The sequence below is a fragment of the Chelon labrosus genome, assembly GCF_963514085.1.
Source record: "Chelon labrosus genome assembly, chromosome: 21".
In the NCBI taxonomy this organism is placed as follows: Eukaryota; Metazoa; Chordata; class Actinopteri; order Mugiliformes; family Mugilidae; genus Chelon; species Chelon labrosus.
Window position 1 is genome coordinate 13,047,997 of NC_140354.1, and position 24,986 is coordinate 13,072,982.

The window sequence follows — 24,986 nt, forward strand, 5'->3', positions numbered from 1 at the left end:
CCTAATTTCTGTTTATTATAATATGTTTAATATATTTTTGTTTACGACTGTTATAATGTTCAGTATAAACTGAAAGAGCGTGGTATTTCTGAACAATAAAGTAAAAATATTTTATTTACCAGAGCACACTGACTAAAAGGGGATTGTTAAAATAACAGAAACATGTGTTGGAAAAACACAATACAGTTCAATAGTACTATAAACCACACCCTTCAAAATTTGAATCAACATCTTCCTCTCTCTCAGTTTTTTTTTTTAATGCTGAATACCATAAACTTCCTGGAGCTAAGATTTAGTGCACGACTATTTTATTAGAATGCATTTGTTTTCACAAGTGTACCTAATGAACTGGCAAGGTTAATTGTTGCTGACAATTGAACAACAAAATATTCTTCATCTTTTTAATCGTTGTTCATTTTGTGGAACGATGGCATGTAAAAGAGCACATCTGATTTCGAGCGAAGGTAAAAATGTCACTGTACCAATTGTAAAGACAAAAATTGATGTATTACTATTAAACTCTTAATTTTATTAGTGGAATCTCGTACTCATAAAGCTAAAGGCTCTATATCGGTCCCATCCTTTAAGTTATTTTTAATCGAAAGTGTATTTTCATTAATTCATCTTCTGCACCCGCTTAGTCCTGTTAAGGGTCGCGGGGGTCTGCTGGAGCCTATCCCAGCTGTCATCGGGCGAGAGGCAGGGGTACACCCTGGACAGGTCGCCAGTCCATCGCAGGGCTAACACAGAGAGACAGACAACCATTCACACTCACACCTATGGTCAATTTAGAATCACCAGTTAACCTAATGAGCATGTCTTTGGATGGTGGGAGGAAGCTGGAGTACCCGGAGAGAACCCATGCAGACACAGGGAGAACATGCAAACTCCACACAGAAAAGCCCAGCCGGCCCATGGATTCGAACCTGTGACCTTCTCGCTGTGAGGCATTAGTGCTAACCACCTCGCCACTGTTTGCATAACCGAAGAATTTCTGCACAAACTGTCAGAAACCGTCTCAGGGAAGCTCATCTGCGTGCTCGTCGTCCTCATCGGGGTCTCGACCTGACTCCAGTTCGTCGTCGTAACCGACTTGTGTGGGCAAATGCTCACATTCGATGGCGTCTGGCACCTTGGAGAGGTGTTCTCTTCACGGATGAATCCCGGTTTTCACTGTTCAGGGCAGATGGCAGACAGCGTGTGTGGCGTCGTGTGGGTGAGCGGCTTTCTGATGTCAATGTTGTGGATCGAGTGGCCCATGGTGGCGGTGGGGTTATGGTATGGGCAGGCGTATGTTATGGACGACGAACACAGGTGCATTTTATTGATGGCATTGTGAATGCACAGAGATACCGTGACGAGATCCTGAGGCCCATTGTTGTGCCATTCATCCACGACCATCACCTCATGTTGCAGCATGATGATGCACGGCCCCATGTTGCAAGGATCTGTACACAATTCCTGGAAGCTGAAAACATCCCAGTTCTTGCATGGCCAGCATACTCACCGGACATGTCACCCATTGAGCATGTTTGGGATGCTCTGGATCGACGTATACGACGGCGTGTTCCAGTTCCTGCCAATATCCAGCAACTTCGCACAGCCATCGAAGAGGAGTGGACCAGCATTCTACAGGCCACAATCAACAACCTGATCAACTCTATGCGAAGGAAATGTGTTGCACTGCGTGAGGCAAATGGTGGTCACACCAGATACTGACTGGTTTTCTGAGTGTGTTGGAGAGGTTTGTCTCAGTGAGGGACAGGATGACACTAGACAAACTTCTCTCAAACTTCTCATGGACAATCCGTCACATCCATTACACCAAACAATAGAGGGGCTCTCACACTGAACGCTACAGGACTACTTTCATACCATTCTCTGTCCAGCTGTACAACAACTCACCTTTCTGTAACGGATAAATCCATGTTATTCATGTTAATGGACACTACTGCACCTTACACCTTACCCTGTGTATATAATATATATTCTTCTGTCTCTATTTTTTGTACATTTGTCCATATGCTAATATGCTAATTTGTACATTTTTGCTTATACTATTTTATTTTACTAGATTTTATTTTACTTATTGTATTTAATCTTTCTTTTATCTGTGGTTCTTAAGAGTTTTTTATGTACAACTAAGCTACTGTGACCAAGCAATTTCCCTTGTAGATGAATAAAGTTTATCTAAGTCTAAAAGTGTTGCGTTTATATTTTTGTTCAGTGTATATAATGCAATATATACTGTTTCTTTAAAAAAAATTGTATATATTGGGACATATATGTAACACTCTACAGTGCAGCTATCTTCCACCTTTGAAGGTTGACTACTGTTACTAAATCTAGTCATATAATATACAAATGTACAGTATGTAAAATTTTATTGTAAACAAATTAACTAGAACAAAGTAGCACTGCAACTCTACAAATCTATGAAATGACAACTTGCTGTAAATAAGAGTTTAGTCATAAGAAAGATCATGTGAAACTACAGAAGGAATAAATCATAATGGGGTAGTTCTCCATTTAGACTTTTACCAATTTTTTAACAGCTATATTGAGGTGCATGACAGCAGATTTTCAGGTCTGTGATATTTTGTTTCTATTAAAATATATAGGTCTAAGTAGGTGAGCTTATTTCATCTATTATTTCTATCATTTTAAGCAAGTGATGAAAGAGTCTGGATTAGAGCCCTGCCCGGGACTGTTTTCTTCATCCCGCTCCCGCCCGCGCCCGCCGAATTTCTGACCATTACCGCCCGCTCCCGCAATGTGTGTGTTACACTCCCGCCCGCACCCGCAAAACTCTGAGAATTTATTCCCGCACGATAATAGAGATGCATTGATTTTGTGTCTTCTCCCGTCCCGCAGGAAAAAAAAAACGTATTTGTATTGCTATTATTAAAGAGATTCATGGGGTTGTTTGTTTCGTTTCCCTGGCCTGCATGTATTCTGACGCACTGGTCAGGAAGATGAATAGTAGCCTGGGCTATCGGGGACATCTAAAACGCTTAGGCTCCCGCAGTGTTTTTTTTTAGCCGCCCATTCCCGCCCGCAGCAAAGTTCAAACCGCCCGCTCCCACGAGATTTGCTTTGGGTCCCGCGGGACCCGGCGAGTCCCGGCGGGTCCCAATCCCAATGCAGCCCTCTAGTCTGGATGCTTTTAACTCTTCAGTATTGAAGACTTGAGCTGTAAGGTTCTTTCTGCAGTGCAGGTTTCTTTCTTGTAGACTTTATAGGGCTATAGTGTGGTTATTCAGGTTATGGTCTTTGCTGCGCAGTAAAAAAAGTTAAACTACATCTCATGGGATCGTAAACTCATGTGTTTCGCAATTTTTGACATTGCCTTGAGGCCAAAGTGGTTGAGGAAACGCATGAGCAACATTAAACCCTTTAATTATTCTGCACCAGGTTTCATTTTAAATTTCTTCCGTACAGAAGGGTGTGGTGTAGGAAGGTCTAGCATTAGGACCCAGGCAATGATGTCCCTGGGTGAAGAAAGCTCACTTGGTTCTTGCCTTCCTGTTTTTCAAAAGACTGGAATCCCCGTAGTTAAGACCGGACTTTATCTTTGCTTTTGAGGGAACATTGGTGCTTGACTCTTAGGTTATTAAAACATGTTGAAGATAGTGGTTTGTATGCTTAGACTGTTAATATGAGGTGGAGGAGTTTCGGTATAGGCACCATCCTGATTGTGTTTCCACCACTTGGACATTGGGATTATTAGTGCGCTTTTCTCCAGTCATCTGAATGTGTCTGACTTTGGAAACCAGGGTCTACCCCATCAAGGTATTGATCGATTCATTTTTTCATATTCAGTGTAACAGACTTTGTGTGTTTGCTGTGGACATATGTTACTTCCTTGTCCAAAAGGAAGAAATTAAGAAAAAGAAAGAAACTCATCTTGTGAAAAGGCAAAACTTAAACTCTGTCTAATCGTAAGACTTTGACTTAGATAAACTTTATTGAACCACAAGAGAAATTAGTAATAATTAAACGAATAGAATGTTTATTTATTCGTTTGCATATATATATATACACAAATCAAAACAAGAAGTAGAAATAATAGTAAATACTCTATATCTATATAAAGGATATAGGATATACACGTTTTCTACCTAGTCAGAGTTCAGGTGGCTGCAATAACCATTCTGGTTAATAGATGGCAGAGCAAAATACATGCATGCATTAAGTAAGAAAGCTTATAACTCAATGACTCTGTGTGATACAAAAACAGGCAAGACCTCATGGAACAGTTCGTCTTGCAAAACACAAACAGTACTGTTGATTAAGGTACGTGTTTAACTTGAAGGAAACGAGTGTTAAACTATCGCAGAAATGCGTTTCTAACCTTTGACTGGCATGTGGCTGGTCTCTTATCTTAAGCTGAGAGGACAAAGAGGAGGAGGGTGCACCTGTGTGTGCGTGTGTGAGAGAGAGAAGAATGCAAGTTATGGTTCCTGTTAAAATGTGGAACTGACAGAAGGATTTCCCCACAGGGATGAATCCCCTCTATGTGGTAATACAGTCATATGTGGTAAGGACAGATTTTTGTCACTATAACAAACAGTCTGGTTGTCTACATGCCGTGGGTTCCGCACAAACTGTGAAGTTAACAGACAAAGGGGATCCATCTGTTCAGTGTTCCCATTTGACATCATTGTGCTTAAGTCGGGCGAGTCATTTTAACAGAACGTCGTCTTTAAGACAGAAGTATTTCTTTCATCTTATCTCAGAGAATATTTACATCAGATGTCCACTACATATAGTGCAGAACGCATATGGCCGATTCCTGCAGTTTCTAGCATTTCATTGACACAAACCATTTCCAACTGCAGGTGGATCTCATACTTACAGTATCTGGTCGTAATCAACTAAATTGGAACAGACTGGGTAGTTAAGATGGAACTGTCAATCATATTTCCTAATTGAAACTGTTTGCACCTATTAACGCTTGATCTAATAGTTTCTCTCCAATTGCACCAAATATATTCTTTCTGTGTTTGCGGTAAACACCAGGTGTCTTGACAAGTTTCCCAGAGAGACAGAAACATCCGGTTCACTAAATAAACCTTCAAATAGCTGAAGTTGGCTGTCTCATACTACGACTGTGTCTCAAGTGAGCAGGTACCAGTCATGGCATCACCCGTGGAGCTCCTCTTCGGAGTTCTCCAGGACCTGGCAAATGATGAGTTCAAGCACTTCCAGTGGCTCCTGAAGCAGGCTGGTGTCGTAAAAGGCTTCCCGGCTATCCCGAAGAGCCGTCTGGAGGAGGCCGACAGGCAGGACACGGTGGATCAGATGGTGCAGGCCTACAATCCTTCTGGAGCTCTGCACATCACAGCGGAAGTTCTGAAGAAGATCGGCAGGAATGATTTAGTGGAGCAGATTTCCGAAAGTGTTTCTCAGCCCTCCAGTGAGTGACACTAAAATATAATTTTGCATTATAAGTACATAGGAAGGCCTCTCTGATCATTTTCTTTCTATTTACATGTCTGTATCTCTCTCTAATGTCTCTCCAAGGGTTTGCCACTGATGTTGGGGAGAGTGCAATAGGTTTTCCTGTTCAGCACGTTCCTTCAGTTCTCCATAACCCTGTCACCTCTGGACCTGAAGCTGAAGGTGAGACTGAAACAGTTTATTGTCTGGACATTTAGCTGCTGTTCTGATAATTTCATGACATTTCTTTTATTGCGTAAATGGTTTGAAGTCACACACACAAACACATACACAATGCACCTGTGATGTCCTGGATTGAAGGAGTCTTACCAGCATGTGTGTAGGACATTTTAGCAGACACCAATTTGCAGATACTTGGTATTTGGTTTATTCTATTTGCAAACTTTATATTCTGTCACGATGGTAGCTTCATCTGAGGAATGTAATTTTACCCTCGGTGGTTTTTAAGTTAGGTTATAACATGATAATGATTTATTATTGATCTAGAAGCATTCAGAAACCCATATAAAACTAATGGCCTTGATCTCCTTGCGCTGTATTCACAAAGGACACATCATTTGATTAGGGTTTAGTTTAATTTGTACTTTAAACCAGATGAAAACATCTGAACCAAGCTAAAGCTTAAACCAAAATGACACATTTGGCTTTGGAAACAGGAATACTGAATAAAAGTGTTAAGATTTAAAAGATTGCAGAGAAAGGCCATACCTTTTTTCATGAGGATTTTTTTTTAACTTTTCCAAAGTTACTGGGGTTCTGATCTCACATCTGACACCCCTACTGAAAGACTCCTTTGTGCTTGTTGTGCATACACTGAATCCTGTGCCTGTATTCCTTGCAGATTATTTGGTAAAAGGACCAATGCCTCCACAACCCATCACATCGTACCAACGCTTGCTCCAGTCGAACCTCCAGAACAAGTTTATGTGCATACGAGAGGGGTCATCGAGGCAAAATGACAAGAAACTTCTGGACGACATCTTCACCGAGCTCTACATCATAGATGGGAATGATGTAGATGTGAACAGGCAGCACGAGGTCAGGCACATTGAGATGACGCTGAGAAAACCAGGAGGAGCCGAGAGAGCGATCCAGCACAACAACATTTTCAAACACCCTTCTGGTGAAAACACACCTGTGAGAACAGTTCTGACTAATGGGATTGCGGGAATTGGGAAGACATTCTTGGTGCACAAGTTCATCCTGGACTGGGTTGAAGGAAGAGCCAATCAGGACGTGCATCTAACATTTCCTTTCACCTTCCGCCAGCTGAATTTACTGAAGGGGAAAAGGTTTTGTTTTGCTGAGCTCATTCACAAATGTATCAGGGAAAGCCGAGACATCCACGTGGAGGCACTTAATTACATCTTTACAAAACTACAGGCTTCAGGAAACACAAACTATGACAAGAGTAAATTTAAACTTCTTTTTGTGCTTGATGGCTTGGACGAAAGCCGCCTTCCCCTTGACTTTAGCGATACTGACGAATGCTCTGTTGATGAGCCCCTATTTGTGGGTCAACTGCTGGCCCACCTCATCAAGGGGAAGCTGCTCCCCTCTGCTAGACTCTGGATAACCACACGGCCAGCAGCAGCCAGCCAAATCCCTGTTGATTTTGTTGACATCATGACAGAAGTGAGAGGGTTCACAGACCCACAAAAGGAGGACTATTTCAGGAAGAGATTCAGAGATGAGCAGCTGTGTGGCAGAATCATCTCCCACATTAAAGCATCACGAAGCCTCCACATCATGTGCCACATTCCAGTCTTCTGCTGGATCAGTTCTACAGTTCTGACGCAAATGTTGGAAGAAGAAAGAAATGAAGTTCCTCAAACTCTGACCGAGATGTATACGAAATTCTTGGTGTTTCAGATCAAACAGACGGCACTGAAGTATGACACGAGCAAGAACATCACAATCATCAAGTCACTTGCAAAGCTGGCTTTCCACCAGTTGGAGAAAGGAAATCTGATTTTCTATGAGACAGATTTGAAGAACAGTGGCATTCACCTTAGCAAAGCATCGGTCTACTCAGGGGTGTTCACGCAAATCTTCAAAGAAGAAGATGGGCTGAATGAAGACAAGATGTTTTGCTTCGTCCATTTGAGCATTCATGAGTTTCTGGCAGCACTTTATGTTGTGATGTCACAATTTAATAACGGCAAGAATGTGATGGTTGAAAGGCGAACACTTCTCCGACGTCTGCATAAGCTTATCGGGAAAGCATCTACAGCTCAAGTCTGTAAGAAAGCTGTAGACAAGGCCCTGGAGAGTCCAAATGGACACCTAGACATGTTCCTCAGATTCCTTGTGGGACTTTCTTGGAAGTCAAATCAGGATCTCTTACAAGGCCTTTTCAAACAAAAGAGAGGCAACCCGGAGTCCAACCAGGAAGTCGTGAGATACATCCAAAAGAAAATCAGGGAGAATCCCTCACCAAAGCGATGCATTAACCTGTTCCACTGTCTGAGTGAACTGAAGGACTCTTCGCTCGTAGATGAGATCCAACAGTACCTGAGGACAGAAAGTCTCTCTAGCGCCAACCTCTCTCCTGCTCAGTGGTCAGCCTTGGTCTATGTGCTACTGTCATCTGAAAAAGACCTGGATGTGTTTGACCTGAAGAAATACTCGAAATCAGAGGAGGTTCTTATGAGAATGATGCCATTGGTTAAAATCTCAAGAACTGCACTGTAAGAGTTGTTTTAAGTGATGTACACACTTGCAGATAAGATCTTTTAGGATATATTCTGTTTGGGATCACAGGTTGGTTTCGTTCCAGTACAGTTCACATTGTTCACAAGTTGTACAAAGTTAATGTTTGGCTCAAGTGGAAGTAACTATCATCAGTCCACTGCTGTACTGGAATTAAACTCTAATGCAAACTTTTGCAAGGGCAACAGCTGTGGTAGGAACTGCAACCAACATTATATAGGCATTTGTGTTCCTGCCACAACTGGATTGATTCGATTGACTGCATCTGAGGTCAGGTCAGGGCCTGTTCCCCTCAACAGTTTTTTGTGCCAACTGCCCATGCCAACTGTCCCCAACTAGTGCAGACTAGAGCAGACTTTGCCCAACTGGGAATCATGGGTGAAATCTGGCAAAAAAACCTGTAGTGCTTTTTTTATTTTTCATTTTTTTACATGGTTCAGTGGTTCATGGTTGCATGGTATAACGTTAACATCTTAACTGTCTTTTCCCATTTGTCGGATTTCTAATTTAGACTGGACCAATGTCGGCTCTCACACCTATCTTGTGAAGCTCTGGCTCCCATTCTCGGCTCAGAGTTATCCAGCGTGAGAGAGCTGGACTTGAGTTACAACAAATTGCAGGATTCAGGAGTGAAGCACCTCTCTGCTGGATTGGGAAGTCCGCAGTGTAAACTAGAGACTCTCAGGTCAGTATATCTGCCCGGCTGGCTTTGTGTAAAACACACTGGCTTCCTCTGGGCTTACTCCTTTGTCTGCTAGCTATGACTGACTAATTACACTATTACTAGACTACCACTACAATGCTGATAGAAATGGTGCCCATTGTTCATGTTCAAGTAAAGCTGTATATTGACACACCTCTATTCCTGTGCCCACTACTCATTCTGTGTGTGGCCCACATCCAAATTCAGAAGTATGATTCTGTTGGTTTTTCAGTGCGGTTTCAACTGCAGTTTCAACTGTAACTGTTTCCTCTTGCAAGGCTAATGCAGCTTCAGCCTCGACTTCTCTCTGCTGGATTGTTTCTTCCTCTTCTTCTTCTGCTTGCAGTTCTTCCAAGAACCAATGATAACACTGGTTACGGGAAGAACAGATGATTTTTAATCTGGACCCTAGAGACACAGTGAACGTAAACTATAAAACATGAGTGGAAACATAACCCACCAGACTGATCATATAAGTTAATGATTAAATGAATGATTGAAAACCAGAATCATGACAGTTCAGACAAACAATTGCTAAGCCAAGCCAACGCATGTCACTGCGCACAATGCCCATTTCAGAGTGTGTGGATGGAAGAAACTTCGTTGTGCATGTCGTGTATCATTAATGGATGTGGATACTGGAAGCTGAAAGGAAAAAAATAATAATAATCTGTGTAATGAAACACAAAGCTCAACACAAATTAATGATACATTTCCTCATGCAGGTTGTCAAGCTGTGAGGTTACAGAGGAGGGCTGCACTTCTTTGGCCTCGGCCCTGAGCTTCTGCTCCTCCCTCCAGAAAGAGCCGGCCCTGAGCAACAATCCTGAGCGAGATCCAAAAGTGAAGCGGCCAGTTAAAAAACAGAGATCGATGCCTATCCAATATAATGCTCCACAGTCGTATACATTGTACAGTATTTATTATTAACACAACTCAAATGAATGTCTTGCTGTTTTGTAGAAGACTGTATCAAATTCAAAGCCAGTGTGCCTCCATTTAGTGTAACAATTTATTGTTGTATATTAGAAATATGCAGGATGCTTGTAAGCGTTTCTTTTTCATTGCCTTTTCTTTCTTAGATCAAGATGCTGTGAGCTAACAAAGCCCCAGTATTCCAGTCTGAGAGAAATGGATCTCAGCAACAATAACCTGCAAGACGGAGGAGTGAAGCAACTGTGTGATGGACTTATGAGTTTACACTGTCGACTAGAAAATCTCAGGTCTGTTCACTTCACTGAATGATAAGTGTTTCAGATTCTATGTTTGTTTCTATTGCTACAGTTGACCGAAGCAACTAAAAAAAATGTCACCAATGCTTCTTCTCCAGGCTCAGTTCTTGTAACTTGTCCCAGAGAGCCTGTTTATATCTGGGCTCAGCTTTACTGTCCAGCTCCTCCAGTCTGAGAAAGCTGGACCTGAGTAACAATGATTTGGAGTATTTAGGAGTTCAGTGCCTGTGTCTTGGTCTGCAAAGTCCAAACTGTAGACTGGAAACGCTCGGGTAAGTAGTCGGGAATCTTTGCTAAAAAGGCATTGAAAGGGGTTTAAACCTAGTATATACAGTCAGTGGTTTAAATGTGTACTCCCCACAGGTTGTCAGGGTGCCTGGTTACAGAGGAAGGCTGCGCTTCTCTTGCCTCTGCTTTGAGGTCCAACCCCTCACACCTGAGAGAGCTGGACCTGAGCTACAATCATCCAGGAGTCTCAGGGTATAAGCTGCTCTCTGCTGGACTTGAGGATCCGCGGTGGAGACTGGAGACTCTCTGGTATACCAACGTTGATGCCAACAATGAGATCGACCTTAAGATTATGCATAATCATTGTTTCGTATTGCTGCAAAACAATACTGACATATTTCTGCAGGACAGGCGAATAATGTTGAGTCATTTTCTGTAACTGCTTGCCCTCTGGAGGTCTCCCAGTTGTTATTGGGCGAAAGGTGGGGTACACCCTGGACAGGTCACCAGTCGAATGCATGGCTAACAAAGAGAGACAGACAACCACACTCACACCAATGCATAAGAATGCATTTAATTAACCTAACTAGCATGTCTTCTGATGGAAGGAAGTACCTAGAGAGAACCCATGCAGACACAGAGAGAACATTTTTAGTTCAACAATTTTAGTTCCTATGGAAACGTAAACATTTCGGGACTTCTGATATATGCAGCAGTTGGTTGTGTAGCAATTGCTACTCAGGCTGTGGTAGTCGCTGTACAAAAGTGACTTGTATATCTGGCCTCTGGTATTCGTTAAATTCATCTGATGGTGATACAGTATCCTTTCTTCTTTTACTTCAGTGCTGACCATTGTGGAGCAGGTAGGATTGTACCTGGGCCCAGAAAATGTAAGTACCACTCTCCACTTACTCACTTTGCTTCTTTCATTCTGCCCTTCCTCTACTAAGGTGAACACAAATGTTCCCGATCATGATCATTAATACTAACTTGTGAGTGTTTTTCCACTTATAGATCTCTACTTTTAAGGATTTATGCTGTGGTATTTGATCTTTAAACAAACTATGTCTTGTTCCCTCCTGCCAGATGCATGTGAACTCACACTCGACCCCAACACAGCAAACAAGAAATTCCTACTGTCTCAATGTGATAAGCAAGTGACAATGGTATTGAAGGTGCAGCCGTATCCCGATCACCCAGACAGGTTTGAATACAGGTTCCAGGTTCTATGTACGAATGCTCTTACTGAGCGCTGCTACTGGGAGGTGGAGTGGAAGGGGCCGACTATTGTCGGAGTGGCGTACAGATCAATCAAGAGGAAAGGACGGGAGGATGACTCTTTGTTTGGGTGGAACGACAAGTCCTGGGCTTTGGATTGCAACAGGAACATTGCTATGCATAGAGGAGAGAAGATACTCACACCTGCGGTGTCTAGTTCCAACAGAGTAGCGGTGTATCTAGACTGGCCTGCTGGCACTCTGTCCTTCTACACACTCAGCTCTGGCATAATGATCCACCTCCACACTTTCCACTGCAGATTCACTGAACCTCTCTACCCTGCACTGAGGGTTCTTGGCACTTATTCTCATGCATTGTTATGCACACGTTAGAGACACTCTCTGTATAATACAAAATCTGCACATACACCCTGTAGTCAGTCAGAACATTCTTCGTTATCTTTCTTTCCGTATCTGCACATTTATTTTGTCACAATCACGATGTGCAGCTTGTATGTGACCTGTATTTTACACTTGATGGGCAGCCTACATCAACATGTTATTTGGTTTTATTCCATGTGTGCTGGACAAGCGTACGTCCATCATGCAGAATGAATCAGCCACAAATCATACAGGCTTCAGCAAGTGCCAATTGTTATGTGTCTCGTTTAATTGTCGATTAATCTGCTGCACTAATATGAATGTACTGTAAAGAATTCAAACATGGAAAAAACATATTTTTTTAATATATATTTAATACTGTGACACATGCACATGTTTTTTATTTTGTCATGAAATGTATGAGGCAGCCTGAAACACAGACTGAGCTAAGAGCATTTGCGTCTAACTAAGGTTATATAAGAACATTATGAGTAATATGTCATTATTGTGAAAACTGAAATCCTTATAGTAGAATGTTCAGTTGTAGATGCAGCATTATAGAACAGTGTATCATGAAGAAAACTGTGATTAAAAACATGGGTATGCAATTTTTACCTCATTATTAGTATTAGGCCAACTATAATGTCATTACCTTCTAATGAATAAAATAAAATGCTTGTCAGAACATGGAATTAATCTACTTTTTTATATATAATTATGACAATAATAATAAGTCTGAAATTGAGGGATGCTAGAAATAAACAGTTTGTTGGGAACGCAAGTGGCTAAAGAAAATTTATACAACCCTGCCATCTAGTGGTCAAACAATAAAGGTGCAGATTTTACATTTAAATAGGACCATGGTTTTTAGATTATTTGTATAACGTCTTCTAAAACCTACTTAAGATTTGTAATAATGAAGCTAAAAGTTAAATTTCATGTGCTCAACATCATACTTAAGGAAAATAAAGCTATGTTTGCTGTTTTTTGTGTGTTTATTTTAGGATTATGGGACTGTTTTAAGAGAGTACATATCCGACCCAATACATTGCTTTTGTATGAATTTCAAAACAAAAAAGTCGCCCTAATATGAAAACCTTAAAATGATAATGATGAAATTATCAATTCGATAACTACTGCATCCGTTTATATTGAGAAATGTGTTCATTTATGTGTTTACGTAACACTGCCACATGCTGGGGACTTCTCACTCACTAGATCTCTTGAATTACAGTCATTTGGAAGCAAAGTTCATTTGTGTTAAATGTGTGATAAACAATGCAAGTTTGATGTTTGAATTCCTTCAATATGAATAACTGTCATGCAAAACATTAAATCAACCAAGCCGTGGACAGTTTTCATGTAGTACATCATGAAAACAGTCCAGGATGTGATGGATTTAACATTAATTATTATATTGCATATGAAATCTCTTCAAAAAGTATTGATTTAGATTATTCTAAATCTATAAACTTAGATCTTATAGATAGATAATCTCCTTCTTTGCCAATTTTAGAAGACCTCCACAGATGTAACATGTAACAATTCAACAGATGTAACAATTCAAGAGACAATCCACGAAATCCACTGATTTTATACTTTAAATGCATGAAAACAGTAACTTTCTGGACCATGGTATAAGGCCTTGCATTCCATAGTATAAGTAGGGCTGTGGAATAATTGTTTAAATACACATAAAACATTTTAGTGAATTATTGCTGGGAGAGTAGGAAAAAAATCTATTTCTTGTGCATCCATCAACTTTACTGAAGTGAAATACTACCTCACCGATACCCTTCAGAGATGAATTTGAATTAATACACAGCAATACATTTGATAATTATTTTCTCTGTATTTCACTTCTTCTTCCAGCTTTACTTCATCCTCGCGATTTAATTGATCTCATTTAATCTAATTTAATTACTAATAGTGCTACCACATGTTATAATTGCAGTGTCAGAACAAACCACCAGGTGGCGCTTGGGAGTCAGTTTAAACTTCAGTCCTTTGGCGAGTCATGCAATGGTAAACTCCACTGTTAAACACCACTACCTGATGATCTTATTGGTGTCATTACCATTGTGAGTAAAAAAAAAAAAAAAATACACATGGCTGCAAAGAGTGCAGTTATCCCTCATCCAACCAACATACTACAACGAGCAAGGACTTCTGACTGTGGTCCCCGTAATGCACACAACTGTGAGGAACAACCACTATAGCAAAATCATTACTTATGTGATTATTGTGACCTGAAAAGAAATGCACTATTAATATTAACTTAATGCTGATTTTGAAAATTGATTTTCTTAATCGTTTCACTGAAGGAAGAGCAGTATTTATTGACGCTGACGGACATATGAGAAAATCTGTGTCTGCTGCTTCTCCTTCCAAATAATCCCTTTGGCAGCTTATGATACTATCTTGCCATGAATTCACGTTCATGTAAAAGTGTATCTGCTGTATGGCAGGCCTTTAACTTGGATTTTTTTAAAAACAACAACACATAAAACAGGGACAGTGAACAATAGTAATGAGTGTCCTTCTCCAGACTCTCTGGGCTGCGGTGTAATGCAGGTCACAGATCTTCTACAAATCTTCTTTTAATCCACACCAACACGACAGGACAGTACACACAGAACTTTAAATAAATTTTCCTTGATAACCCGCGCACACAGAGAGCGTCACACCCCTAAGTGTCCCACCATAAACAAAGTAAGGTAGGAACCAAGAAAAAACTCTGTGAGGGGGTCAGACAACACCAGAAACGATAAACATGTAAATAAAGTGCAGGAGTGGATAAAGACATAACTATGAAACAAAGTTAATCCTACAAAGACCCGTAATAATATTGCACAGCTAAACACACAACATAAATTCTTAAGACAAAAAATGTATCCTTAAAATAATCCAAAACTGATGTGTGCAATAACTAAGGTCACAAAAAGTCACTGCACCTGTAAAATATCACAAAAAAGGTTACCTCTGGATGTGATAACTGTCACTGTCTATGTTTAGATTCACCAGCAGAGGGCAGAGCTCCTGAGATGAATCACTCAGCTCTGAGATTCTGCAGAAAAGGCCCAGCAGTTTGAAAAGGAGTGTGGTGCAAGTGAGTGCCTTGCACAAGTTGGAAAATAGAGGCATAAATGACAGACAGCAACCACTCATGTGTTTGCATTAGGATGGATTTTCTTTAACTCAAGTATGGATCTAATTAATCCCTGATACATGGTGTCCTCTTATATTTTGTTTTAGTTTCTTGTGTTTGAATTCTTAACTCGTACAGGTCTCTACCATAGCTGACTGGTGGAGCTAGCTTTACCCAGCTCTAACAAGGGCAGAAGCAAAAAGCCTTATATAGGAGTAAAGACTAGTCACTGAATAGCTGCTACACATATACATATGCATGACACCATATAGTCAACCGCATTCTTCGACCACAGCTCAAGGACAGCCTGAGCAATAACCACGACAACAGGCTTAGCCCTCAGAGCTGTAAATGCATTATGTAAAGCAGTAGTGAAACGCACATTTACTCAAGGACTGCACTCATGTAAGTACAAATGCGAGGTACTTTACTTTATAATTTGATACATCACAGAGCTTTTACACATTTATCTTAACTACCTAAGGAGGTATTTACTGTAATTCATCACACCCTCCCTGTCCACTGAAAGTGTGTCTACACAGTTTGTGAGTTATATTTTTTTCTAGTAAACTGGAGGATTAAGAGTTCATTCGTGGGTTGAAAACATTCTCCTATTTCCTAAGCTAAGTAAACATTTTTCCGCACCCTTTCAAATAGAAGCTATGCTGGGAACCTTCCTCCAGACTTAATCAGAAAGTTTCAGCTCACACACAAACAAGGAAAATAAAATGGCGTAATACCTTTGGAGAAATATGGCCAGGCTGTGGTGTGTTCTGAAAAGTCCACGCACGCCTTCGCTTCCACTGCCCAAAACTTAAAAAAGAGAGTATATGATTCAATTTCTGTTCAAGGCCGACGCTTTAAAGTGGCTCTTAAAAACGCCCTGTTATTAGTATACACCGATCAGGCACAACATTATGACCACCTTCCTATTATTGTGTAGGTCTCCCTTGTGCCTCCAAAAACAGTTCTGACTCACCATGGGGACATGGGCCTTGTGAGGGTGTCCTGTGGTGTCGTAAGTGGGGGCCTCTGTGTATCATCCCACGGATACTTGATCAGTTCGAGATCTAGTAAATTTGGAAGCAACGTCACAACGCTTTGTGCTGCTTTTCATGTTTTTTTTGTATTTAGTTGTTCCTGAACTGTTTTCGTGTGTGTGTCTGTGTGAGGCTGCATCCTGCTGGGGATGGCTGCTGCCATCAAGGAGTGTCATTGCTATGGGGTGGGGGTGCCTGGTCTGGTCTAGGAGGGTGCTACATGTCTAAGTAACATCCACACAAATGCAAGGTGTAAAAGTGTCCTAGCAGAACACTGAATTGTCACAAGATGGTCAATGTTATCAATCCTGTCAGTGGTTTTAATATTGTGGCTGATCGGTGTATAAGGTAAGTTACTAAATATTGTAGACGCTTCTCCCGCTGTAGTTCATACTGTACCTCTCTGTGACATTGTCTGCCTTAAATGGTTGAATATATAATAGTTGTTCTATGCTCTAAGTGTAATACAGCTATTCATGTTTTAATACTCCTAGTTATCCCTGGAACAAAACGGGCGATGATACACTTTTGAGGATACTTTCTGAACACAGTACTTAACGGGCAAAATGCCATTTCTTTTCCAGTGCAGGCGCAAAGGATCAGCTGCAAGAATGAGAAACACAGAAAGAAGTGATCCGAAAGGGCGAGGGAAGGGAGAGAGGCACCGTGGGAGGTACGGTACATGTGGAAATGAGAACACGGCGAGTGATGGAAGCTGGTGTGTGTGTGTGTGTGTGTGTGTGAGAGAGAGAGAGAGAGATTTTCATCAGTGGCAAGGAAGCACCTCATTTTTCCTCCCGACCTCACAATGACCCGACAATGGATGGAGAGAGAGATACGGGAAGAGGACAAACAGATAGAGAGAGCACCGCAGACGGTACCGTAGAGACAGAGAGAGAGAGAGATCAAGAATTAAAACACTCACACACACACACACACACACACACACACACACACACTCACACACACACACAGAAAAGTAGTTATTGTTTGTCATTTCTTTCTGCCCAATTCCCAACCTAATGAAGATGCTCACTGGCCCCAGTCTGTTGAGGAAAGTGAGAGAGCGATTGAGAGCTGGCTAGGGGGTGTCTCAGTCTTTTGAGTTACCATGACAACGCACATCTGTACACACGTATGTGCGATTTTATCCCTATATCTTTCCTCCCTTACCCGCTGATGAATAGATGGACTACTCTGTGAAATACTGCTGACATGATCGGACAGTGGGTAGAAATCCAGATTATCTTTAAATCTTGGACGCTTGTGTTTTGAAGTACTTCTGTCGTCCCAGCGTCGTGCTGGCGTGGTCGCACCTCTGTCTGCCTTGTGTATGTTTGTGTCAGTCTTTATAGTTATCTCCTCTCTAATGGTTCACATCCCGCCTGTCTGTCCTGCATCTCAATTAAATTTATCGTAGACTCACCTTACTATGGTAGGAATTAGAGGAATAAACACACCTCTGAAAAAACAGCTATAGACTTGCTGTAGCTTAGCAACCACGGGCACAACAGGTGAAGCTTTTCTTTTTCAAACTCGGAAACACAAACGCAAAAGTCAAACAACATCTGACCCAATGTTTGGGGCATGTCACTGGAAAACAGCTTACTGCAACTTTACTTTTAAAGCCAACCCTCATTAAAGCCCCATCTCTGAATGTTTGTCTCCCCCTACTGGCAGCGAGAGTAATTACACAAACATGCTCTATACTTCTCTTCAGTAAAAGCTCGCAAATTAGGTAATTTGGTGGAAATATCACAGCAGAAAAAAAGATTTAAAACTCAGTAATACTGTGAAAATGAGAGAAGATTTACCTGCTAGCTTAGTCAGCATTGTGTGAACTCATTTTGCTAAGGGCGTGAATGTAGCAGATGTTTACGTATAATTAAAATCCTGCATTACATTTTTAACATTATACTAGTTTGTGGGATATGGATTATGTCACAAAAAAGCAGTTCCTGGTAAGCACACCTGCTGTGTAGTGTAGTGCCTCAAGATATTGTTATTTCTAATCCTAACCATCAATTAGCTCTCACTCCTCTACTCTCCTTTTTTTTTTCTCTACTCCTTTTTTCCGCGTTGATTACGAAAGCTGTTAATTTGAATGTATTATAACGCCAGAGCAGCTCAAACGTTTCCACCTTTTCCCTCGTTGTGTTGGAGCCGGAGTGACCAGAAGGCGCTCATTTGGTACATCTACACACTCCCTCACTCACACACACACACACCTTAATGCATGGCAGCATGCTGGGTTGCGTGCCCCCAGGGTGTGTGTGTGTGATGGAGAATAGGATGAGAGTCGTTGCCCTGCTGCTGAACCCGCTACGTTTCTGCCCTCCTCTTCCATCTTCCGCCCTCTCTCTTTCTCATGTCTGATGCATGCAGCGCCGAAACCTTTCCTCCGCGTCCCCATTTCCAAAACACCCAAATAAACCAAAGGAATTTATTGAATAAATGCGAAAATAAGTCCTGAGCGTGGGCGTATCTTTCCGCTGATAACAAGCCGCCCTTCGAAGATGTTAATATAGATCAATCTGCGTCGTCGTTGGAGTATCATAAAACACCAGCATATTTACTGTGGTGGCAACCCTCTCTATACACCCTGATAAGCGGCAGTCAGCTTGTCGCTTTCAGCCTGTCCTGGCTAACACGACCAATAAAGTCTGATCAAAGCAGGGACGTGGTTTCCTCTCGGATTTGAGCTCAAGATCTGCTTTATGAGTTAGAAGTGAAGTAAATAGTGTCTGGCCAGGGATGAACAGACACATGTAAACTTATTTAAAAGACAGAAACATTCATGAACCTTTAACTTGAATTTGCACTTTAAATTAAATTCTAAAGTTCGTAAGTATTAATTTCTATATTTTGTCTGCATCCTTTGCCGTGGCAACTTACGAAGTAGCTCACTGGACTTAACCCTTAACCGAATTGTTAGATATCAGTGAAAACCCAAGAAAGCGTCGGCAGAGTGACGTCAACGTGAACCTTGGCTCACTCTGCCCTGGATTTGAACCCCGACTGAACCTTCACTGACCCTCAAAAACAGGACATAATGGAAATCGGCTAGTTAGCATATACGTCTGAGGACAAACATGGCCGCCCCACTTGCTGCTTCTGGCGATTCATTGCTCTGAACCTTTATGTTGGGGAAGTGTGACATCTTTAACAAAGCTGTCTGCCTAAGAGTGATACTGCTCATTTGTTTGCCCAATTATGTTTTTTTTTTTCTTCCGTGTTATTTATTTATTTATTTTTTTAACTGATGTGAAGATTATGCCCCGCTGTGGAGTTTAACGTTAATTACATTTAGAAAAAACTGCGACAAGCGCCTTTATTTGACATACGTGCATTCTGCATACAATGACAGGATATTAGGCAGCGAGAGGTTTTGAAATAATAAACAAAATAAAATCACTGACAATGAAAAGAAAACAGCAGTAAAAAAATATGTATTTTAAACTTTAATATTAGGTTCCACTTCAAACAAATGCAGCGGTAAGTTAAAGTCAATGTTTAGCAGGAGAAAACTAGAGCGTTTTGACCCCAAGGCTACGATTTAATCCAAGTATTGCAACTTTGGTTATGTTTTAGTCGCTGTAAAGGTTAGGGTTTGGGGATTTAGCAAATAAAATACAATGGCAGTGAACATTTCGCACAGAAATTCTCCATAAACCGTCATTAAATGTCCATAAAATGATTTCCTCTTTAACATTTTGGGGTAATTTGAATGGTATTTAGCAAATACACTTCCAAATGACTAAGAACTATGACAGTGTTTACATCACATTTCTCCTGTAGATATCCAAAGGGATTTACATGCTCACTACAAAAATACAGTACACATAAATACAACACATTGAACTCAGTTTGACCCCCACACTGAACCCACCCTGACCGGAGCGTCCACTGCGTTCCCTTATGACCTTTAATTATCATTTCATTTTGTATTGATTATTTAATCATTCATTTAATTTCTTACAAGCCAAAAGCAATGAATCGTATATGGTTTACTAACAAGAGTGTTCAAGAAGTTATTATTTATTATTAAGCTATTTTTATTTGGCCTCCAGATACGCACAGGTGACTTCACACGACATGTGACTTATTTCTTTAAACAGCCGAGCCTTTTATCAAACAGAAGCATTACAAACAATGACTATAAATTGATATAAATGGCCGTTTAACCAGTTTCATACAACGGACGATGAGGGTGACCTTTGACCTCAAGTTGCGGCGACCTGTGTTCCACCCCGGACCGACCCCGCCGTGACCCCCGCGGGGCAGGAAGTGACGGCGCCGTTTGCGCCGATTGGATTTCAAGGAGCGTCTTTGAGGTAAACAAGCAGCAGGAGCGAGGACGGCCGGGGGTCGGCGCGTCTTCACCGAGCCGGCGCCCTGCCTAAGATGGCCGCCGCAGCTTTTGTTGTGGCGGCTCTAAGATGGTTGCCGCAGAAATTCCTGTTGTGCTCCGCGTGCTTTGCCCAGTGTAGGGTCCTCCTGTGTTTCTTCTGTACATTACATACACCCAGAATGGGCCGTATTCATCAAAGACACGCTGACACGTCACAGCGGGGGAAGCACAGGTGTGGATACCAGTACGGACGAGAGCTGAATTCCATTTAGCGGCGTCGGTTTCAGTGTTGTTCATGCTGCTTGGCACTCTGGCTCAGTGGGTCACCAGATCAAAAACACAGCTGATGTTATTATTAACACTAGTGCATTTCCTTCTGCACGGGCATGCTCGCAAAAGAATATTAAAATAGAGTAGTGTCGGTGTAAATAAAGCTATCAATCAATACTTTCTTAAACTACTGCCTCTGTTTTTGGTCTCCACCAGCTCATATATAAAACATATCTAGTTCTTTAACTCCTAAATAGTTACCGCATGTTCACCCGTGAGTCGCTGACTTTGTTTTTCTGCCCTTTGGTGGTGCGCCGTTAGTCAAACAATCAGTTTATCAGAGTAAAACATTGAGAACTTAGAAACAAAAAGACACATGGATGTAAAACCGAACCAGCTCTGAAGCACCGAATCAGAAGATGTAATTACAATTCACTCATTACACAAAGTCTTTTTATTTATAGTGCGGCATTCAGGTTGATAGAGTTGAAGAAATATTCCCTTTACTTGGTAATAACTACATTTTGCCAGTTAATTGAATAAAATCGAATCTAATCTAATCTGATCTAATCTAATTTAACCTAATCTAATCCAAAACAATCAATTCTTTTTTATATTTCTATAAACTGATCTTGAACCAACTCCTGTTATTGTTCAGGAAATGCTTCATGAGAAGATGTCTGATCAAAACCGTGAATAAAGTGTCAGAGGTTGAAGCTCTCGTGATCAAAGCAGCAGCAGCTGAATCATTGTAGGGACTCCCAGCGGCACTTGCCCACTGACCCCTCTCTGAACCCGTACTGTGTTTGGCGTGTGAGAGCCAACCCCAGGCTGAACCCGGCTGGGGGGTCAAAGGTCAGGGTTGAAGGCCGGGTCCCTTTGCCTAAGGAGAGGTGTAGAGTTGAAGGCCAGGTCACTGTCCTGCACAGGGTTTGATTCTCTGTGGACGGCAGAGCCCCCTGCTGGACAGGATGGAAACTACACAAGACTTCATTTCAATTTCTGTTCATGATCATTTCTGTTGATCAAAACTTTTTTTTTCTTTTACTGTCATATCTTGACTTGACATTAAACAAATGGAACCATTTATGTGCCCTGCACTATCTATCTGTGCATTCAGGAAGAAACTGGAAGCAGAAAAGCAGAAGCAGAAACTTTATTTGGCAATGCGCAGGTTTAAGAAATGATTTTAATTCGACAAACTAATGGTCATTTTTATTATGTTATTATTAAATAAACTGTACATGCTATAAAAATAATAATTAAATAGCATGCAAACATTAATTTTTTTTTAAAAAAAAAGCATTAACCAAAAAAGGAATAAAATAAAAAAAAGTCAAACACACGTGGTGAATATTTTATAAGTTTACTGAGGAATTTAATTAGTCAGTTTGTTCGCATTGATTGCAAACAGCCGACAGACGAGCTCATTTCCTAATCAGATGTTTATTTTTTTAAACTGAGACATTCAGAAGTCAAACACAGCCTTAACCATAAATATGAAGAGATGCCTGAGATTATAGGAATAAACGGCTAAAAATTAAAAGGGTTAACATGAAAAGTTGTATTTGGTGAAATAAAATTAGTTGTAATACACATTGTGTTTTTGTATCTGTTTGGTTTTCTTTTATTTTTATTATATTAACTGAGGCAAAACAAGTTATTAAGAAATTATTAGATTTTTTTACGCCAGTTAATTATCTTCTATAATTATTTTAATGCTAAAAAAATACATTTCATTCTTCATAAAAATGCAGCTATTCCAAAATATACATATATTAAATTCAATCTAAATATAGAGTTGTAATTGATAATAAAATAAATTGTTATTATTAATATATTAAAAAAAATAGAAATATAATTTAGGTACTTGAAATTTGTAAATTTAATGATAAACTATTGCAAATATACTGGAATTATATTTAGATTTTTCATTCATTTATAATGTAATTTTTTTTTCACTATTTGTCTGTGCTATCAGGGCTGGAGGACAATCCATTGTCCAGTTTTATAGTAAGAGATATTGAAGGGAAAATGTTGGCTTTTTAATTACATTTTCTCTCGTTTTATGGAAAAGCGTATTTAACAGTGTTCACTTTAATACACACAACAAAATGCATTCAGTCTTTTACTTGGCGCATATTGATCAACTTCAGCCAAGTCACTTATATTTATGAAGCACATTTAAAAACAACAGAATTTACCAAAGGGCTCTACAATCACAACTGCAAAACCATAAAAAGTCAACAAGAGACAAATTAATTATCTATTAAATAAAATAAAATAATTTTAAACACACAATAAGAAAAAACAGCTCTGAAAGTGAATCGAATGCCAAGAATTAAAATTAGTTTTAAGTCAGGGTGTAACGACAGGCAGCGTCTGAGCCAGTCTGAAGACAATGTCTTCCAAAGGTATGCCTCTGTTTTGTCTCACAATTTTCAAATGGCCAGATTAATAAAAGCATTAATTTACCTGGCACTGTGTATATATATTAAGATCCCCCAAATCTAACTGAATAATATTGTTAATATTAGTCCATCATTTGAAATTACAGAAACACACAGAAACACATCTGAGCTAGTTTACTAAAATACTAAATCAGTTTTTCTTATGGATTACTGTTTACGCCCTCGAAAATGTCACAAGTTTCAAATTATATCTAAAACCTTAACTATATAGGATGTAATTCCAGTCGGGTTTACACATAATTTAAGTGCTAATGCGAAGTAAAACAAAAATAAAACAATAAAACTGAACACACACGTCCTGAACAAGTTTGAGCTAAATGCAAAGCAGTCTGTCTGCTGTCCATTTGCACGCGCACACACACAGAAAATTGCCGACAGAAGTTTAGAGGTGTACGTGTGAGTTTGCGTGGACAATCCAGTCTCTGCATTTGACCGTTCGCCGACCCGGGGCCGAGGTTTGACCGCTGACTGACTTTTGCCTCTGTTGCTGTGGCAACACGAATGACCCCAGACTGACCCTCGGATGGGTCGTCGTGGACACCGGCTGACCCTTCCTCAGGCCTTATGGCTGGACGTGTATGTGTGTCAGATGACCACCGAGTGACCATCGCTCTGCTGGTCAATAGGGTGTTTGTGTATATATGTGTGTGTGTGTGTGTGTGTGAACCTCGCTTTTGGTCAAGAGTTCAAAATGTTGTCGGAAAAACAGACTACAGTGAACAACACAGTCAGTACCGGAGGATTCACGGACATGGAAAGCTCAAATGCATCATATCACTTCCCCCATGTATTGATCGTTTATTGTTCCCATGCATCCGTTGTTGCCTACATGTCTGGTCTGTGGAGGCAGAACAGATAAAAGCGTCTATTACAGGCCACTCTATACGATCAAAAGATTGAAATTGTTCCTGATCAGATTTGATCTTCCTGTTGGTTCAACGTATGAGTTTTTAGGAAACATGTTTCTGGCTGAGAGCTGGGCCAGTAGCTGATATGTATACATGTATTAATGTATTAATAAAAGTAAGTGACCTTTAGAGGGGCTGGGGGGTAGATTCAGCTTCAGTCCCAAGCCTTTTTCATTCCTTAAAGCCACGGTATTTAAAAGAGGTTCAGTCATTTCCTAAAAACAGGAGGTAATTGTGTATTTTTGGGGGGACTATTTTAAGCGGCGGATAAATACACATTCAGTACGAGACGGTGGATACTGGTCGTGAAGTGTTATGGTACACAGTGCAAAAATTTTGGCTCACTGATGTGTTTCACCTCTGGCACCAAGCAATAAACCATATCTGGCTTTGGATACGCGTAACAGTATTCGTGAACAGCGTCCATTCATCGATATTTTAGGTCGTTTTGGAGGCTTTGTTAAAGAGAAACAAAACGTCTGAGCTTTCCTTCAAAGCGCAGCCGCGAGATAAGCACCGACTCCATGTTGAACATTTCCTTGTAGTAAATGAAAAGAGTAATTATCCGTGTAAATAAATTACCCGACAAAGGCGACAGAGGAAGGAAGAGAGAGAGAGGGAGAGAGAGAGTGGGAGTGAAAGAAAAGAGAGGGTCAGACAGAGAAAGTGAGACAAATGAGGAGTCAGCAGGTCAGAGGTCAGGGAAGAGCCTCTTTATGTGTGGATGTGTGTGTGTGTGTGTTTTGGTGGGGGGGTGTGGTCTGGGACCTTTGCCCCCTGGACTTCCCTCTCTAGTGCAGAGAGTGACTAAATACCCATTGAGGCGATATCGGGCGACTCTTGTGTCGCTTCTGTAAGGTCC

The 24,986-nt window shown here is 40.7% G+C and overlaps 1 protein-coding gene across 1 annotated transcript; it reads left to right on the top strand.

Moving 5' to 3' along the window:
• Window positions 1–4,645: 4,645 nt before the first annotated feature.
• LOC311507090 (NACHT, LRR and PYD domains-containing protein 12-like) lies at window positions 4,646–12,892 on the top strand. The gene is made up of 10 exons (XM_084571296.1): window positions 4,646–5,419; window positions 5,527–5,625; window positions 6,305–8,153; window positions 8,687–8,860; window positions 9,604–9,789; window positions 9,961–10,101; window positions 10,209–10,382; window positions 10,474–10,647; window positions 11,182–11,228; window positions 11,425–12,892. The coding sequence occupies exons 1-10, from the start codon at window positions 5,140–5,142 to the stop codon at window positions 11,946–11,948; spliced, it is 3,648 nt and encodes a 1,215-aa protein (XP_084427422.1). The 5' UTR covers window positions 4,646–5,139; the 3' UTR covers window positions 11,949–12,892.
• The last annotated feature ends 12,094 nt before the right edge of the window (window positions 12,893–24,986 follow it).